The sequence below is a fragment of the Myotis brandtii genome, unplaced genomic scaffold (genome assembly GCF_000412655.1).
Source record: "Myotis brandtii unplaced genomic scaffold, ASM41265v1 scaffold251, whole genome shotgun sequence".
Taxonomy (NCBI): domain Eukaryota; kingdom Metazoa; phylum Chordata; class Mammalia; order Chiroptera; family Vespertilionidae; genus Myotis; species Myotis brandtii.
Window position 1 is genome coordinate 675,537 of NW_005359516.1, and position 16,369 is coordinate 691,905.

The 16,369-nt window shown below is 34.6% G+C and overlaps 1 protein-coding gene across 6 annotated transcripts in view; it reads left to right on the top strand.

Annotated features, from left to right (window-relative positions):
• Window positions 1–16,369, top strand: part of EXOC6B (exocyst complex component 6B) — a 524,781-nt gene that overhangs the window by 77,973 nt on the left and 430,439 nt on the right. For 4 of the 6 annotated variants that reach the window (XM_005867756.2, XM_005867754.2, XM_005867755.2 and 1 more), the window contains exons 3-5: window positions 2,536–2,583; window positions 4,212–4,302; window positions 4,412–4,457. In XM_005867756.2, coding sequence (XP_005867818.1) covers window positions 2,536–2,583; window positions 4,212–4,302; window positions 4,412–4,457 — 185 coding nt within the window. Of the gene's footprint in view, window positions 1–2,535; window positions 2,584–4,174; window positions 4,303–4,411; window positions 4,458–16,369 lie in introns of all 6 variants that reach the window. The other 2 variants (XM_005867758.2, XM_005867759.2) reach the window with 2 other exon arrangements.

Genomic DNA, 16,369 nt, shown 5'->3' on the forward strand with positions numbered 1-16,369 from the left:
CTTAGATGTCATACTTACACATCATCTTTCCTGTCTCCACTTCTTTAAAACTGTTCTCTGGCTTTTGTTTAGGGAGCAGCATTTCTCTTTCTCCCTTTAAATCAGGGGTCCTCAAACTACGGCCCGCGGGCCACATGCAAATACAAATATTGTATTTGTTCTCATTTTGTTTTTTTACTTCAAAATAAGATATGTGCAATGTGCATAGGAATTTGTTCATAGTTTTTTTTTTAAACTATAGTCCTGCCCTCCAACGGTCTGAGGGACAGTGAACTGGCCCCCTGTTTAAAAAGTTTGAGGACCCCTGCTAAATGTTGCTTCCCTGGGTACTTGAGCTATATATATAATGAGCCCTACTTATGTGGTGAACTCTCTAGATTTCTGTGTTGGGAGTTTCCAAGAACCCAGGTTGGTTAAATGGTAGAAATCTCCTCTTTCATGTAGGACACCTGGGTTTGATTCTGGCCAATGCACTAGGCCCTGGTCTCTGGTGATCTTTCATTTCTATCCTGGGAGAATGAAAGAATCCTGGGCACTGGTAACATTTCAGCTAAAAATTCCTCTTTCTATTTTTCATGTGGGTAGCTTTGACTCCCTCTTCAAACATTATCACGGCTAATCATGCTTCAGTTTGCCAATGACTTTCCTAAAACATGGCATCTGAATGTAATTCTCATAGTGTGATTTTAAAGACTTACCGTCTCATTTATTGTAGACCAAAGATCAGCAAACTGTATTTTGCAGGCCAAATCCAGCTTGCCTCCTATTTTTGTAATTAAAGTTATTGGAATATAGCAATGCCCATTCACTTATGTTTTTGGCTGCATTCTTGATACAATGGCAGAGCAGAGTTGTTGCAACAGAGACTATCTACCTGCCCCTTTAGAAGAACAATTTTCTGACTCCTGTTTTAGACAACATGTTTATTAATGTAGTCTTAGAGCATTTGGATGGCTACATCCCACTCTCTCTTTTTTTAAAATTTAAATTTTTTATTGTTTAAAGTATTACGTATGTCTCCTTTCCCCCCCATTGACCTCTCCCCGGCCATTCCCACCTGCTAGCACATGCCCTCACCCCCCTCCTGTCTGTGTCCATGGGTTATGCTTATATGCATGCATACAAGTCCTTTGGTTGATTATTTACTTTCAATAAAAATTTTCTGGAGATATGTCAAAGTCACATTCTTAATTCATGTTGAACTCACAGGCCAATAAAGTGTTTCTCATGTGGTGCTATTAAATAAATAATCAAGAGGGAATTTGAGGATTTCTTGCTTCTGTTTTATACTTTATAAGGACTTTCTGGAGGAGGTCAGAGTTCATTTTGTCTTTGAAAGGGGGTGCATATGGTAATCTGCTCTGAAAATGATAGTCCAGGTATAGTTTAGGGCAATGTTTTCAAAAGTCCGTTACTGAAAAACTAGTTTCTTGATATGATCCTCAATAAAAGGGTGTTATGCTAAATAACTTTGGAAAAGACTCTGTATGATATCCCCTTCTTGGGCATTCACAGTGCATGTACTAAATTAAAGGCTTCAAGAAATCCTCAGTAAACTCATCTGTTCAGTGGTATTTCCCATACATATTGTGTATGTATGTGTGTTTGTGTGTGTATGTGTGTTTGTGCATGTGTGCACAAATATAGAGTACCCAATAACTAACATTTCTTGGTGTTTCTAAGGAACATAATAGGAAATGCTGGGTTAAGGGAATGCCTTAAAAGTATAAGTAGTGGCAGTTACTGGTAGAAGGGTAGAGAGCCTTTGTCAAAGAAAGCTTTAGAAGTTAATATTGCTCATGTTTTGATAATGTCTGAGATGGTGAGGAAATGACTATTCTATGTATTTATATATTTTTTATATCACTTGAGTCTTCAAAAGTAGATATCCCCAAAAGTGGTTCCAATTCCTTTAAATTATGAACTCTAGATAATTTTAAGGCTTGTTCACATAGGTTTGACTATCTGATGGAGAGATTAATTTAGAAAAATGGGAATATGGAAGCATTATGGGCTGTCAACAATTAATGATACAAGAAAATTAAATTAAAATATTTTTTAAAGTTAGGATAATAAATAGGTTAAATTTGGCCTGAGTTAAAAAGTTCAGTTTAACTTCCAGGAACACATTAGTGAAGTGAGGAATATCTATGATAAAATTTGTTCTTTTTGCACAAAGTAGAGATGGTAAGATTTTGTGTGGGTTATTTTTTCTACTTCCTTTTTTTTCAAAATTTAAGTACGATTTTTAGTTGTTCCAGTATTGTTTGGAATATTCAAAATGGAACATACCTCTTAGTAAATTTTCCTTTTCTTTTTTTTTTAATTTTTCTTTTCATTGTTGAAGAGGCCATGCAACATTTAGTAGAAAAGTTGATATAATTTCAACCAGGAGGATGCCATTAAACCCAAATGTGGTGGAATACCAAAGCTACCTGAATATTTATTCTCAGTCTTTTCATTGTAAATTTTGATCTTATCCAACTGTTGCCTAAATGTTTGTTTTTATGAGTTTAAATTGTCTTCTCTCCACAGAATCAAGTGACGGACACTAATAGAAAACTACAACATGAGGGAAAGGAAGTAAGGCCAGTTTACCTTTTGAAAAAAACCTTTTCTGTTTTCTGTCATTCTCTTTTAATGATTATGTTCTTGACTTAGTGGCCTGTAAGACCATAAGCCGTATATTGGAGGCATTTGGATATTATTGTTGCTGCTCCTAATGTTTATCTGAATTAAATGAATGCAACCAGTAGAAAGCTTAATGAGAGAGGATGTAGCCTTTCTTAGTTGTGTTTTTAAATCACTTGGGTAGTCATCATAAGAACAGTGCTGTTCCCTCTGGCTGGAATGCTCTTTTCCCAATATTTATTCACTTCACACCTTTCTGTTTTGTAATGAGGCATTTTCTAGCCACTTTATTTGAAATTGTAGTTTCACTCTCAACCCCAGTATTCTTTTTACCTTTCTTGCTTTATTTTTCTCCATTACATCTATCATGCTCTGATGTTATATATTTTTATTTATATATTTGTGTGTTTTTTTTCTTTTGGTCTATCTTCTTTCATTAGAAATTAAACTCCATGAGGTCAGGAATTTTTGTTTGTTTTATATATTGCTATATCCCCTCTACCTGTCTAAATAGTGACTGGAAGTAAGTCGATGCTCCATAAACACTTGTTAAAAAGATTTAATTAATATACTCATCAATTAAATCATCACAGTTTACAACATTATTTTATATCCATTTTCTCACTTGATCTTCATGACAGACTTATGACAAAGTCAGGACAGTTGTTATCACTATTTTATCGATGAGGAAGTTAAAACATGATTTCCTAAAGTTTATATAGTAAATGGGAAGACTGGGACTAAAACTCTCTGATTTGCATGTAGTCCATTTTAGTTCTTTGTATTATGTACCTTACTTATTGCCTAATATTTATTGTTAACTCTCAATAATGTTGAAGATTAGCTCTTGATCATAACTTACTCAGGACCATTTTCTCTTGTTCTTTTTTGCATGGTATCTAAACAGATAATATTTTAAGTTATGACTATGGGAATATTACAAGAGGCTATGTAGATAGATTAGTACTTTTTGAAAGTTTGGCACATATTTTAAATTTTGCAGAGAGTAAATTCTTCTAGTTTTATTGTGGTCTGACATTAGACCAAAGCCTTTAAAACAGCTTTGGGTAAAAAATTGAGTTACTCTTCACTAAACTGGAATTTTTGGAAAAGCACAACTTCTAAGTGTGTGGTTTATTTATTTCAGTAAATATTGAAATAGAGTATTAGTTGAGATTATTTAAAAGACTTATTTGAAGTTGCATAGGAAGGGTTACTTTTCTCTAGTACTCTAGCAATGATGGAAGAAATATAGGATTTTTTCAGAAGATGAAATCATAAACCATGAAGAATCTGAATAGGGTTTGAGAAAATCTGAATATTTTCTTGTTTCTCCCTGGATAGCCTCTGAATTTAGGATTTCATTTTACCTAGCCTTTCCTTGTATCTTGAGGAGAAAGTAGGAAACCACATAGGAATGTTTTACTGGTTGAGAAAGGTGGTTCCTTAGTTACTTGGCAGGTCTTACTATGAAACTGCCTGGGATTTTCTGATGAATTGAACACAGGGTGGAAAAATGTGACTGAAAGCTTTTTATTTACAGCTATTGGCATAATTCAGTTTTTTCCCCTCTTGCCAAGCTGGTAATAGCAATGGAAGAGCTGAAGCAGTGTCGACTACAACAGAGAAATATTTCTGCCACTGTTGATAAATTAATGCTGTGTCTTCCAGGTGAGGAACTAGAAATGGAGTAGGATTCTTGATGCAATTCCTTTAGCTTTAATTAGTGTTTCACTTTCTCTAAATAATGATTGTGTGCTTTTCCCCCTTCTCTTTCAAGTTCTGGAGATGTATAGCAAACTGAGGGACCAGATGAAAACTAAAAGGTAAGATTTTTTTTTATATTGAATATCTTTTGCTACCTAAAATTTCTATTATTTAGAATACTTTCAAAGTATATATTTCGCATAACCTTTAAAAATAAAGTTCATATAACATCTTCTCTAGACTTTTGTATAGCTATTGATTTATCCTAAGATTTATTTACATATACTAGTGGTATGCTGATTTATTTTGTCATGTATTATGTTTAATAAGAAACACTACTCAGTTTGAGTTTAGAAGACCTAGTCTTCCAGGGGAAAAACCTATAACTGTTTTAGTGATAGTTGGTTTGAAAAACATGCTTTGGTTTAGTATTGTAGTAGAATAAATAGTTACTGGTTCTGGTGCAGGTGATCTCCATTGTAACAGAACCAATAGTGTGTGTGTGTGTGTGTGTGTGTGTGTGTGTGTGTGTGTGTGTGTGTGTATAGAGAGAGAGAGAGAGTGAGAGGCCACTTTAAGGAATTGGTTCACATGACTATGGAGGTTGGAAAGTCTAAAATCTGTGGAGTAGGCTCATAGGCTAGAGCAATGGTTCCCAACCTTTTTTTTGGCCATGCCCCACCAAGCAATCTCTAAAATCCTGATGCCTACCCCTGTGACATATAATTTTTATTATTCAAAAAGTGAACTCCTATTCACGTGGAGGAAGGCTAAAAGGCCATTAACTTGGTCTAAACAAGCTTCCAAAGATCATGGCATCCATGAAAGAGAAAAATAAAAGGACAAAAGGACAGTTGAAGTACTGAGGAAGAAAATCATTAAGAAATTGTTAAAAAAAATGAAGTAATATGAAAATATAGCAAGTAAAGTTTCATAATATATAATAGAGAACTGAAATGCATAAATATGTCACAATATATACTTATATACTGTATATGAGGCCCCTAGAACCATAAGAAATGCAAAAAATTCACTGTTAATAACTCATTCTCGAATTGTCCCCCCTTAAAAGTCGAATTGCCCTCCTGTGGGGTGTGTGCCCCATGTTGGGAACCACTGGGCTAGAGTATCAGGGAAGTGTAAGTGTTGGTTGTAGCCTGAGTCTGAAGGCAGTATGCTGGCAGAATTCCCTCTTCCTCAGGGGAGGATAGACTTTTTTATATTAAAGCCTTCAACTGAATGAAGCCCACCTACATTATTGAGAGTAATTTTCTTTATTCGAAGTCTATTGATTTAAATGTTAATAATCTCATCTAAAACATAACCTTCACAGATATATCTGGATTAATATTTGACCAAATATCTGAATACTGTGGTCTGTTCAACTTGACACATAAAATTAATCGTCACATGGGGCAAGGTCAAGGTTAAGTTCAGAAGATTTCTCTCCTGTGTGTTGTTCTGTTTATTCCAGAGGATATTCTATTGTGACTTTTTGGCTCTTCTTTCCAAACTAGAGTAAGCATCCCACTTTCTCTGCCTTGGGGTACCATGCAGTATCATGGGGGTATGTGAAACTGCAGGATATATGGGACACATCTTCTTGGAATGTTAATTTTACCCAGGTTTTGAGGGAAAAGGTATGAAATTAAAATGTATTTAATATTGAGATAAGAATAGAAATATTGTGAATAAAGATTCTACATTCTCAAGAATTTTAAAGCATGAGGCATCAAAATTTTTTTAATTTCTTAGGATTGTTTCCCAAACTCTATTCTTTTCTCCAGGACACATGTTCATATAAATGAACATAGGTAGAACAATATGAGTTATGAAAGTAGTATGATTTTCCTGACAATCTTTTTATAAATTTTTAAAATTACAAAGAGTAAAAAAACCTTGTTTTTTTCTCTGAATGAACAAATATTAATAGTTTTCCTGTTTTGATTCATATATATATAAATATATATAAACATATAGACAGAAAGAGGTAAAGTATATCATTTTAAGAAATTGCAGATAAAACTTATGTCCCCTTCCTTTGTCCTATTCCTTTCCCTACTCCCCTGAGGAAACCAGTATCATAAATATCATAAATTTGATGAGTGTCCTTTTGGTCCATGTTTTTTTTTTTTTTTTTTTTTTTTTTTTTTTTTTTTTTTTTTTTATTATTTTTTTTATTGCTTAAATTATTACAAAGAGTATTACATGTTTCTCCTTTTGGTCCATGTTTTTAATATCTATAAATCATTGTATTATTTTATATTTTAAAAAATATTTGCATGAATGGGTCTCAATTCTCATTTTTTTGAGATTCACTTATTCATTCATTCAACAAAAATGAATTGAGTACCTAAAGTAAGCATTGCTCTTGATGCTAGCGATATAGCTCTGACCAAAACAAACAAAAATATCTGCTCTAATGGGGCTTATATACTAATAGAGGACTGATTTTCTTTATTTATATAGGTGGATTTCACTTTACTTTTTTTCTTTATTGTTGAAAGTATTACAGATGTCCCCTCCTTTCCCCCCCCATTTACCCCCTTTACCCCGCACTGTCCCTCCCAGGCCTTCACCACTCTATTGTTTGTGTCCATATATGCATATAAGTTCCCAGGTTAATCACTCCCACCTGTCGCTGGGTCTATTTTGTTCATTAGATTCTACATATGAGTGAGATCATGTGATACTATCTTTTTCTGACTGGCTTATTTCACTTAGCATAATACTCTCCAGGTCCAAATGCTCTGTAGTAGTCTATTATATGAATAATTCACATCTCCTCTTACAGTTCTAGTGGCTGTTAGAAAGTGCTATTCACCAGTATCTCTAGCTGATCCTTCTCTTGGCACATAGTAGGATTATATTTTCTTGAGCTCGCTTGGGGTGTGTAACTTTTTGGCTAATAAGATGTGAGCAGAAGTGATGAGTGTTACTTTTGGGTTTAACAATTAATTTCTAGTGTAAGTCCCTCCAGAGTTTTATTTTCCTCTGGTCATGACAAATGGTAGCTTTAAAAGATGGTGTTTGAGTTCATATTTGTAATGAGCAGAGCTTCCCTGCCAACCTGTTATGGGTGTATAACATGAGTAAGTTATAAATCTTTGTTTTAAGCGACTGAGATTTTTCAGATTGTTGTTACTATAGGATAACTGACCTGACTGATGCTATGAGGGTCATTTGTTATGTTTCCAGTTGTTTGCTATGCAGACAACGGTGCAGTAAATATCCGTGTTCATGCCTCTTTGGGCTTACATTCAAGGTTTCCTGAGAACAGTGCTCTTCAAATATTGCTATGTTTACAAATCACCTGGGGATTTGTTAAATGTAGATTTTGATTGAGTGGATCTGGGATTCTGTGCAGCCACAATGCAAAAGAGAATAGAAATAAACATTGATAGATTAGTAGCATCTAATCCTCATACTTGATTTAAATTTAATCATGTTCTTTATAGCAAAAGAATCTAGTTTAAATCATGAACTATGTCTAGTGCTCATGTCTCTTAAGTTTTCTTCAATCTGGAACTATCCTTAGTCTTTCCTTGATTTTCATGACCTTGTCACTTTTGAAGATTACAGGCCATTTATTATATAGAATGCCTCTCAATTTGGGTTTGTCTGGTTATTCCTAATGATTCGATTCATGTTATGTGTCTTTGGCTATAATATCATAAAAGTGGTACTGTGATCTCATTGCATTCTAACAGGTGGCAGAAAATTTGATTTGTCCTATCACTGATTATATTCACTTTGATTACTTTATTTAGATGGTACCTGACAGACTTTTCCATTGTAGAGTTACACTTTTTCCCCTTTGCAATGAAAATTTTTTGGGGAGGTCTTTGTACTTATGTTTATTTTTCTTGTCTTACTGAGCTGGCTAGCACCTGTAGTGCAGTGTTGAATAGAAGATATTTTTTGTCCTGATATTAGGGGGGAAAGCATTTCACCATTAAGTAACATGTTATAGTTTTTTTGGTACATGCCATTCATATGATTGAGACAGTTCCCTTCTATTTTTGGTTGTTGAAAGTTTCTATTAGGAAGGAAAAAAAATTTTTTTTTGTCAAATGCTTTTTCTATGTCAATTGAGATGACCATGTGGGTTTTTTCTTTCAATTTGTTTATGTGATGTATCACGTTTATTGATTTGCGGATATTGTACCATCCTTGCATCCCCTGCATCAATCCTACTTGGTCATGGTGTATGATCTTTCTGTATTCATACGATGAATTACATTGATTAATTATTGAATGTTAAACCAAGCTTGGCATTTGTGGAATAATTTCCATTTGGAAATGGTATATGATCTGTTAAAATTTTGTTAAGGATTTTTGCATCTATGTTCATAAGGAATATTTATCTATATTTATCTATCTTTTTTTGTAACATCTTTGTCTGATTTTCGTATCAGATTAATGCTGGCCTCATAGAATGAGTTGGGAAGTATTCCATCTTTGATTTTTCTGGAAGAATTTGTATAGTGTTGGCATTGCCTTCCTTAAATATTTGGTTGAGTCCACCAGTGAAGGCACGTGGACAAGGAGATTTGTTTGTTTTTGGTGAGAAGGTTTTCAACTACAAATTTAATAATAAAAAAATCAGTACTGAGCTGTTTGCATTTTTTTTTAGTAAATTATGCTTATTTGTGTCATTTAGTAGTTTGTCCATGTCACCCAAGCTGTTTAATTCATTAGTAAAAATTGTTCATAATATTCCCTTATTTTAACATGTGTATGCTCTCTATAGTGATACTTTCTCTTTCATTGCTTATGTTTTATATTGACAATTTATATCTTCTCTGTCTCTCTTTTTTAAAATTTATTTTTCAATTTTAGTTGATATACAGTATTAATTTCAGGTGTCTAATAAAGTGATTAGACATATACCTTATGAATTGATCACCCTGATAAGTCTAGGACCTATCCGTTTTTGCCTCTTTGTTTCTGTCTCTCTGATTATTCTAGCTAAAGGTTTATCACTTTTATTAATTTTTTTCAAAAAGCACCTTTAGGTTTTATTGATTCCCCCCCCCCCCCCCATTGTCTATTCTATTGATCTCTGCTATTAACTTTAGTATTTCCTTCCTCCTGCCTACTTGGGGTTTAATTTGCTTTTTTTCTAGCTTTATAAAGTGGAACCCTAGAGCATTGATTTTGGTTTTTTGTCTTCTAATGTTGCCATTTAAAACTGTACATTTTTCTCTAAGTCATGCTTTAACTGAAGCTTACATGTTTTATGATTCTTTTCTTAAATATTTCCTAATTTCTCTTGTGATTTTAAAAATTAAATTTGCTAACTATTTAGAAGTGAAATAGTTAAGTTCCAAATATTGGGGGAGTTTTTCAAAAATTTTAAAATTTATTTGTAATTTCAGTTCATTGTGTTCACAAATATAAAAAAATATGGTTTCAACCTTTTATGTTTGTTGAGACTTGTTTTACACCTATCATATGGTCTATTTTGGTGAAAATTCCATGTACACTTCAAAATAATGTATATCTGTTGTTGAGTAGAGCATTTTTAAAAAAAATAGATTTTTATTGATTTCAGAGAGGAAGGGAGAGGGAGAGAGATAGAAACATCAGTGATGAGAGAGAATTATTGATTGGCTGCCTCCTGAAGTCCCCTACTGGGGATCGAGCCCACAACCCCAGGCATGTGCCCTTGACTGGAATCAAACCTGGGACCCTTCAGTCCACAGGCTGATGCTCTATCCACTGAGCCAAACCGGCTAGGGCGAGTGGAGCATTTTTAAAAAAATATATTTTATTGATTTTTTAACAGTGAGGAAGGGAGAGGGATGGAGAGTTAGAAACATCGATGGGAGAGAAACATCAATCAGCTGCCTCCTGCACAACCCCCACTGGGGATGCACCTGCAACTGAGGTACATGCCCTTGACTGGAATCGAACCCGGGACCTTTCAGTCCGCAGGCCGACGCTCTATCCACTGAGCCAAACTGGTTAGGGTGAGTGGAGCATTTTTTAACTGTAATTTTGATACACTTGGTTGATAGTGTTGTTCAAATTTTCTATATCCTAATAATTTTGTATTTGTCAATTGTTGACAGAGGAGTATTGAAATTGCCTGTTATGATTGTGGATTTGCATAAGCCTTCTTTTCTGTTCTATGTGTGCTTTGACTCTCTCTTATTGGGTGCATACACATTTAGCATTTGTTACATCTTCCTGATGAACTAACCCATTTATTATTATGGAGGGTTCCTCTGTATCCCGGGTAATACTTCTTTTTCTGAAATATATGTTGTTTGGTATTAATGTAATCATTGCTGCTTTCTTTTTGTTTAATTTTTATATTGTGTCTTAAAAGTTTTTTGTCTAAAATATTTTATCAGGTTTTTTGAGATATATTCACATACTATTTAATTCATTCATTTAAAATGTACAATTCAGTGGTTTTTAGTGTATTCACAGAGTTGTACAACAATCACCACTGTCAATTTTAGAATGTTCTTATTCTTTCCAAAAGAAACTTTGAGTTTCTTAGCCGTCACTACCCAACCTCTTCTGGTCCCTGTCTTTCCTTGCCAGCTATGGGGAACCACTAATTTACTTTCTTTCTCTATAGATTTGCCTATTCTGGAATTTCATATAAATGGAATAATACAATATGTGGTTCTTTGTGATTGGCTTCTTTCATTTAACATGTTTTCAAGCTTCATTCATGTTGTACTGTATACCAGTTCTTCATTTCTTTATATTGCTGAATAATATTTTATTATAGGGATATGAATTTGTGCACAGGTGGGGTCCCTCTGGATGGCCTGCAGGGATTGAGCCGAAACCCGAAGTCCAACGCCACCTGCAGCTCCTACCTGCTGCTCCTGCTCATCCCGGCCACACTGTGCCTGCCGCAGGCTCGTGCCCAATCAGTCCTGATCAGGAGAGGCTCACGCTGCCACAGCAGCGCTCTCCAGCCATGAGCCCTGAGTCTGGCACCCTCCCAAGGGGAGTGGCCTGTGGGATCGGGCTGAAACCGGCTGTCCAACATTCCCCAAGGGGTCCTGGATTGCGAGAGGGCACAGGCCAGGCTGAGGGACCCCACCGGTGCATGATCGGGACAGGGAGGGACTACGGGAGGGCTCCAGGGCATGTCTGGCCCATCTCGCTCAGTCCCGATTGGCTGGACCCTAGCAGCAAGTTAAACTACTGGTCAGAGCATCTGCTCCTTGGTGGTCAGTGCACGTCATAGCGAGCTGTTGAGCAGTCTTAGCATATCATTAGCATATTACGCTTTGATTGGTTGTTCCATTGTTCTGCCATTTGGTCTATTTGCATATTACCCTTTTATTATATAGGATATCACATTTTATTTAGTTATCATCAGTTGATGAACATTTGTGTTATTTTTGGCTTTTCTGAGTAATGCTGCTATGGATTTTTGTTTATAAGTTTTTTTTGTGTGTGTGGAGATATGCTTTCATTTCTCTTGGTTATATACGTAGAAATAGAATTGCTAGATCATGTTTTAACTCTATGTTTAACAATTTCAGGAAGTGCCAGATTATTTTCCAAAGCAGCTGTGCTTTTACCTTCCCCCCATATACCAGCAGCATGTGAAGATCTCTATTTCTGCACATCCCAGTCAGTACTTATTATTGTTTGTCTTTTGATTATGGCCATCTTGGTGGGTGTGAAATAGTATCTTATTGTTCATCTTCACTTTTGAAATCTATTTTTGATGGGTATAGAAGTCCAAGTTTATAGATTAATTAGTTCTTAAAATGTAATTTCTTTGTCTTTTGGCTTATGTAGTTTTCTAAGGAGAGGTATGTGATCAATCTTACATTTGTCTGTCTATACTTAATGTGCCATTTCTCCATCTGTTGTAAAACTTTTGTCTTGCCCTGATCAGGTTGGCTCAGTGGATAGAGCGTCGGTCTGCAGACTGAAGGGTCCTGGGTTCGATTCTGGTCAAGGGCATGTACCTTGGTTGTGGGCACATCCCCAGTAGGGAGTGTGCAGGAGGCAACTGAATCGATGTTTCTCTCTCATCGATGTTTCTAACTCTCTATCCCTCTCCCTTTCCCTTCCTCTCTGTAAAAAATTAATAAAATATAAAAAAACCCACTTTTGTCTTTATCATTTGTTTTCAGCAATTTGATTTTGATGCATGTGTGTATTTATCCTACTTGTGTTTTGTTTAGCTTCTTGGATTTGTGGGTTTAATTTCCAGAAAATCTGGAAAAGGTTCAGATACTATTTTTTTAAAACATTTTTTTCTCTCCTTTTTCCATCCTTATCCTGGGACTTAAATTACATCTATGTTGGAACAGAGGATCTATTCTGTTTTTTACCCCTCATCTTTTTTCTCTCTGTGCTTTACATGGTATAGTTTTATTGCTGTTTTCAAGTACACTGATTTCTCTTTTTTGCATTGTGTAAAAATTCCCATCCAGTGAAATTTTCATTTCAGAAAATATATTCCTTACATTTAGGAGTTCCATTTTTTTAAATGTTTAATTTCTCTTATGTTTGTATTTTAAAATACAAGTATATGGCTCTACTCTCTGTTTTCACGTACTTCTTTGCTAGTTCTGTCACTTGGCATTTTGGATCTCTTTCTGCAGACTGCTTTTGTTTTTCCTAGTTATAGGTTTTTTTGTTGTTGTTGTTCTTATCATGTCTAATAATTTTTGATTGAATAATGGACATTATATTATCTTGATGTGTCTGGATTTTGGGGGGTGTTTTTTTTCTTAGAGAGTGTTGGTCTTTGTTTCGGCAAATAGTTTAGTTGTTTGCAGGTTTGTTTAAACACCATTTTTAAGCTTTACTAGGCTTACCTTCATTCAGGGATATTTCAGAGTAGTATTCATCTTCACTGAATAACTCAGGAATCCTCAAGGACTCTTCAGCTTGGCTGTTTGAATATTTCTCGACCCTGTCTGAGCTCCTGGAAGTGTTTACCTTACATCTCCATGGTATCTCTCTCTGTCTCTCTCTTCTCCCATCTTCCCTCCCTTCCCCACTTTTTCTTCCTTCGTTTTGCCTGTTCATATGGAATTTCATTTTTCCTATGCCTGGCCTAGTACTTAGCAAAGACTCAAGGGAACTCCTGTATAGATTTCTGCATTTCTTTTCTGCATTCCTCCTTTTTTCTTTTTGAATTCTGCACAACCTCAAGGTGCATCAGCTTTCCTGAACTCTTCTGTCTGACTCCAATGCTGCTAAGCTGCTGGGTTCTGTTTGGGTTTTCTCTGACTTTGTCCATGATCTAGAAATCACCTCCTGATAGATAACTCAGATAATTATTAAGCTCACCTTATTAGTTTCCCTTTTTCAGAGATTGTATAGTTCTGTGTTACCTGAAGTCTACTATCTGAAAACAATTGTTTTATATATTTTAGCCAGTATTCTACTTTTTAAAAGTGGAAGTTCATGTCTGTTTCTTATTAGTCCTTCGTAGCTGGAAGCATAGTTTATTTTTTTTAAAGCTGTAATTACTGATTATACTACTAGGTTTTATGTCCCCTAAGGAAAGATATCCGACCATCTTTCTATCTATACCTCATAGGAGGGATTAAATAGTTGTTAATGATACTCTTTGATTAGGAAAGGCACTAATTTTCTGTGGTGAAAGTTTTTATTTCATATTCTTATCATACTACGAATTTTAAAAAATTGTGATCTGCTTTAAAAAATCACTATTAGCCTGGCAGGTATGACTCAGGGGTTGAGCTTCACCCGATGGACCAAAGATTGTCATTTGATTACTGGTCAGGGCACATACCCAAGTTGGGGTTGCAGGCTGGGTTCCCAGGAGGCAGAGCTGATCAATGATTCTCTCTCATCATTGATGTTTCTATCTTTCTCTCCCTCTTCCTTCCTCTCTGAAATCAATAAAATATATTTTTAAAAAATCACATTAGAATTTTAAAAACCATTTTTGTGAAACAGTTCTGCACCACGGCAAGGAAGTACCAACATTTAATTAGGTTAAAATCAACATTTCTCTTCTCATGATAGCATTCGACCATGCCTAAATTATTCTGACTTTAGTTATTCAGTTTATAGGATTTTTTAGACCTCTTTTCCTGTTACCTTTCTTTTTATTCCCTTTTTTTATTTTATTTATTTTCTTTTTGCTCACATTACTATAAGGTAGCCTGCATGAGGGGGAGAGGCGGATAGCTAGCACACATGCAAATAAAGCTTACAATTTGTTTTTGATTCAGTTTTAATAATGTTTAGAGGTTGCCAAAGTAATGTCTAAATCTTGTTTTAGATTTCCATGGCTGTTGGAAATAGAATTGTTTTCTTTTGGTGTCTGCTATACAGGTGTTTAATTGGCTATCATTCTTTAACCTGTCACTGATATTGGAAATACACCAGAAATTTGAATAATCTTTTTGATCTGTTATAGTGGGAACATGAATATGATAGAGAAAAGACAATGGGGAAATAAGGTGACATTCTTTGTTGCCGGGAATCACTGGGTTTTATACTAATTAGCTTTGGTGGAGTTGACCAGATGTTTTCGGCATGGAGCCATGTGTCTCATCAGTGAATGTGTCTCGCAGGCAACATTGTTAGATTTTTCTCATTCTATAAACAATGTTCCAAAATATAACTAAACCCCAAAGTGTGTTTATCTTTTTGGCTTAATTTCTGGCTTTCTGTCCATTCTAAAGTTTCTCTCTAGAGAAATTGCATTTTATTGCACATAGCTTTTTATACCTAATTGTACTATAAACACCATTCTGTTTACACAAACCATGTGAATTGCACTGTTTTTGAGTCTGTAAAAATTTAATAAAACCAACCATTTCAGATTAAACTATAATTATATTTCTAAATTTAGAAGAAATAAACCTTTCTTCCCTCTATGTATTTGGCCGGGCTGGACTAACTTTTTTATTTTTGGAACACACAAAGGAAAAACAACAACAAAAAAATTAAAATAAAACCAATCTCTAATCTTTAGTTTGTGGTATTAAGTGCATTTGGGCAAGAAGAGAATTTCACTACTGTGAAATTCATTCTTAAAATCTAAAATGGGGCTGTAAGTACTTTATTTATAGATTTGGAATTGAATTTTTCCTATATAAATATATCATTGGAAATTAGGAAATTAAAAACATGAAGAAAATTATCAACCATAATGTTGCTATCCAAAGGAAAAAAATTATGGTTAACATTTTTGTATGTATTTTTCTAGTCATTTTTCTACGTCCTTATGTTTGGGTATATTTAGTGATTATATAGTTTATGCATGCATATATATTCATAATCTATACATGTATACATATTTATAATGTTGAAAAATGTTATGATTATAGTTGTAAGTTCGGATTTTTAAAAAATTCTCAGCTGAGGATATTTTTTTCCATTGATTTTTAGAGAGAGAGTGGAAGGGAAGGGGGAGGGGAAGAGAGAGAGAGAGAAACATCAATGTGAGAGACACATTAATTGGTTGCCTCTCGCCTGCACCCTGACCAGGGCCAGGGATAGAACCTGCAACTCAGGTGCCCTTGACTGGGAATCGAACCCGAGACCCTTTGGTGCGTGGGCCGATACTCTAACCATCTAGCAGTACTGGCCAGAGCTGTAAGTTCTGTTTTTGAAATAATTTTCATACAAAAGTATTATAAAAATTTTGCTATTTTATTAGTCTTTTACTACATAGATCTATAATAATGTGTCTAATTCCTTGTTATTTGACATCTAGATTAGTATTTTTATTTGTTAATAAATATAACTAATTCAAGAAACTTATGCATCTAATTTGTGTTTATTTTTGAAATGTAGCTGTTTAGAGTACTTGACTTGGTAAAATTCTTCATTGAAAACTTGTATCATTAGTACAAATTTGTTTACCAGCAGGCTGTGAATTATCATTTATTAAAATACCTGAAAATGTTACCCATGATCTTTTAAAAAATATTTATCAGTTTGAGTGACAAATTATGTTTTTGATTTGGATTTATTAACATGTCAGTTCAACTTCTTTTTTCAGATATGGGCCTTTTAAAAAATTCTTTTAAGACTTTTCTTGTTCACT